This window comes from Folsomia candida, unplaced genomic scaffold (genome assembly GCF_002217175.1).
Source record: "Folsomia candida strain VU population unplaced genomic scaffold, ASM221717v1 Fcan01_Sc001, whole genome shotgun sequence".
NCBI lineage: Eukaryota > Metazoa > Arthropoda > Collembola > Entomobryomorpha > Isotomidae > Folsomia > Folsomia candida.
This window is the reverse complement of record NW_019091193.1, coordinates 744,262-747,248: the sequence shown is the minus strand read 5'-3', so window position 1 is coordinate 747,248 and position 2,987 is coordinate 744,262. Positions and strand designations below refer to the sequence as shown.

The window sequence follows — 2,987 nt, the reverse complement described above, 5'->3', positions numbered from 1 at the left end:
CCATGAGAAATCGCCCCAAAAGACTGCAATCCGCTTATCTAACCACCTTCACCCACTGACTTACGGGAACTCCGGAAAATGCTGAAGGGCTTTCCCGAATTATGTAAATTTTACTTTATCAGAACGGAAAATTCCTTTTGCTCATACTTAAAACAGATAGACTGGTCGCATATAAAAGGACCACAACTCTGAACAATTGGATCATCACTTTCCTGAATTATTAGTCCACCTCCCAACACGACCATGAAGCTGTTCATCCTTCTCGCTGCCACCATCGCGCTCGCTTTCGCCGGTCGGGTCGACATCAACCTCGCCACCGCCGTGCAGAATGGCGAGACAACCGCGATTCTCGAGCTGCCCCAAATCATGGCGCAAGTCGAGGCCAACCCAGCGCTCCGTTCGCTCTCCGGCGACGCCAAGGTGACCGCGCTTGTCGCCTCCCTTGAAGGACTCACCTCTGCTGCGCAAGCGCCCTACGTCGCCGTCGCAAGCTCCCTCGGCCTTGAAACGAAACAATTTTGGTCTTCCAACATAATTTTGGTCGAGGGTCTCACCCCTGAAAAGCTGGCCCTTCTTGAAGTCACCCCGGGTGACTTTACCCTTCGGAAACAAAACACTGTGTCCCTATTCCCAACGATCAACCACGGACCGGCCGCCCCGCTCAGGCAGGGCCTTAACCAATGGGGCGTTAACAAAATAAGGGCCCCCGAAGCCTGGAACATCACGCGAGGAGAGGGCATCATTGTCGCTATCATAGACACTGGTGTGAACGTTGATCATGTCGCGCTCACGGCGGGATATGCAGGTAAATAGGGTTTCGTTTTTCCTGGTCAAAACTATTTGGGATGGGAAAAAGTGGGAAAAATGGGAAAATATGGCGGGATAATGTAGATCCTTATTTAGTTATGCGGTGAGCCACCTTTTTTAATAATAAATATGTTCGGAACTACACTTCATATGCTCCCTGAACTTCTGAACATTTAGATAGTAATGCGGACAGTTTTTATCAATTTTGATTGCTGTCGCTATGTTCCCACATGATTACGAATTAGGAAAATCTTAGGTTTAAAGAAGTTGCTTCGGACTGCCCCAAACCAGTATTTTTCCACGATCCCACCTACATATTTTTGGCGGCTGTTAAAATTGCTTTTTCCCGTTGCCCTTTTGAACTTGGTTTTACAAATTGAAACCCTATCCCCAGGTGCCTGGGCAGACCCTTACCTCAACACCCCGGGGCCAACGGACGTCCAGGGACACGGGTCCCATTGCGCTGGGACTGTTCTCGGGACCGCGAATGGCGTTGGTGTCGCCCCAGCCGCGAAATGGATTGCCTGCCGAGGCCTTAATACTTTCGGAGGGACTGAGGCAGCTCTCACTACTTGTGCCCAATTCATGCTAACGGCCAACCCGAGACCGCATATTGTTTCGAATTCTTGGGGCAGTGGGGGAGGAAGACCTTGGTTCAATACGCAAGTTTCTGCTTGGCGCGCGGCGGGAATTATTCCCGTTTTTGCAATTGGAAATTCTGGTCCAAATTGTCGAACGGCAGGCTCACCTGGGGATCAGCCGAATCTGATTTCCGTGGGAAATACGGACGACCAAGATGCGGTCGCCATTCCTCCGGCGAATCCATCCTCGCGAGGCCCGAGTTCCACGGGGCTCTTGAAGCCGGAAGTTTCGGCGCCAGGAACTAGAGTCGTCTCATGTGGGTTGGGTGCCGATAATTATGTGACCAGTTCAGGAACTTCGATGGTGAGATTTACATAGATACATATTATTACCACTTATTTATTGAGAATAGTATGTGTTAACCTCGCTGTGACCATAATTCTTCAAGATAAAACTTCCTTGAGTACGATATGGATTTCATACATAACCACACCTGATAAATAGCAACCAATTACAATTTTAATCTGTAAAGGATGAAATATTTTTTACCAATTTCGAAGTTTTGTTAGGAAAAAGACAAAAATGGACTTTTGAATTGTCGTTATACTGTCTAGTATAACGACAATTCCAAAATTTGACAGAGTACCATAAACATGATCTTTTCCACAAAATACTAAAGGAACCCTCTTAGATAATTTTGAGAAATTTTGAAAAATCTCGAGTTTTTGGTACGTGATTGACGTATCTGGTCTCCTAAGTAGGGAAATATTTAGAAATACGTCATATACCGAATTTGGTCAAAATGAGGTTAACGTGGTTCATATTTTAATGCCAGGCTTGCCCCCACGTGGCCGGAGCTATCGCCCTGCTCCTCTCGGCCAACCCGACCTGGGGTTACGACGAGGTTTACGCCGCCCTTACGACGACCCCAGCCACGCCCCAGCTCACCACGGCCGATAGAGGCTGCGGACTTCCGACGGCTGACGACTTCCCGAACAACGCTTTTGGTGAGAATGAGTCAATTTTTAAAATATTAGATTACCATTCGTAAAATTTGTTTTCTAATTAAATTTTTATCATTTAGGTTACGGGCGAATCGATGTTGCTGCCGCACTTGGACTGTAGACAGTCCGATTATACACACATCTCTTTCCAAATTCGTTTTATAAGTATGTGAATCATCAAAAAAATAAATCCTATCGGCATCTATCCAAACCAAACTCAATTTTTTAATGTTCGTAACTACACTAAATCTCGTCGCCCGTACTGAACCTTTTGCATAAAGTTTTCATACGGTATTTTGCTGTTTAAAGTGCACTCATTCAGAGTACACTTACATACATTCGCAAATTGAGCATTGACACGAATTGGCATTCTGAATCTCCTCACGACATTGTGCTTAATAACTTTAGCTAATTAAAGTTGTCTTAATTTGGTCAAATATCACTGAAAATAATTCCTTCAATAGTTTTCGACCAATATTTGGCCACTGCTTCGAATGAATTTGTAAGCCAGGTTTGAAAGAAAGTTTTCAATAAATGTCCTGGTCTATGCATGTACTACATAAGGACTTTCCATTTAATACTAAAAGTTGGTAT

The 2,987-nt window shown here is 45.3% G+C and overlaps 1 protein-coding gene across 1 annotated transcript; it reads left to right on the top strand.

The window, feature by feature from the left end:
• The first annotated feature begins 229 nt into the window (after nucleotides 1-229).
• On the top strand, nucleotides 230-2,610 carry LOC110841972 (bacillopeptidase F). The gene is made up of 4 exons (XM_022087677.1): nucleotides 230-805; nucleotides 1,202-1,752; nucleotides 2,225-2,396; nucleotides 2,474-2,610. Exons 1-4 carry the CDS (start codon nucleotides 244-246, stop codon nucleotides 2,512-2,514), a joined length of 1,326 nt encoding a protein of 441 aa, XP_021943369.1. The 5' UTR covers nucleotides 230-243; the 3' UTR covers nucleotides 2,515-2,610.
• The last annotated feature ends 377 nt before the right edge of the window (nucleotides 2,611-2,987 follow it).

Bases quoted from the DNA above. Each gene is read 5' to 3' on its own strand.
- LOC110841972 (XM_022087677.1), top strand. From the start codon at position 244: ATGAAGCTGTTCATCCTTCTCGCTGCCACCATCGCGCTCGCTTTCGCC. The intron at 1,753-2,224 runs GTGAGATTTACA...TTTTAATGCCAG, and splicing joins CCAGTTCAGGAACTTCGATG to GCTTGCCCCCACGTGGCCGG. The intron at 2,397-2,473 runs GTGAGAATGAGT...TTTATCATTTAG, and splicing joins CTTCCCGAACAACGCTTTTG to GTTACGGGCGAATCGATGTT.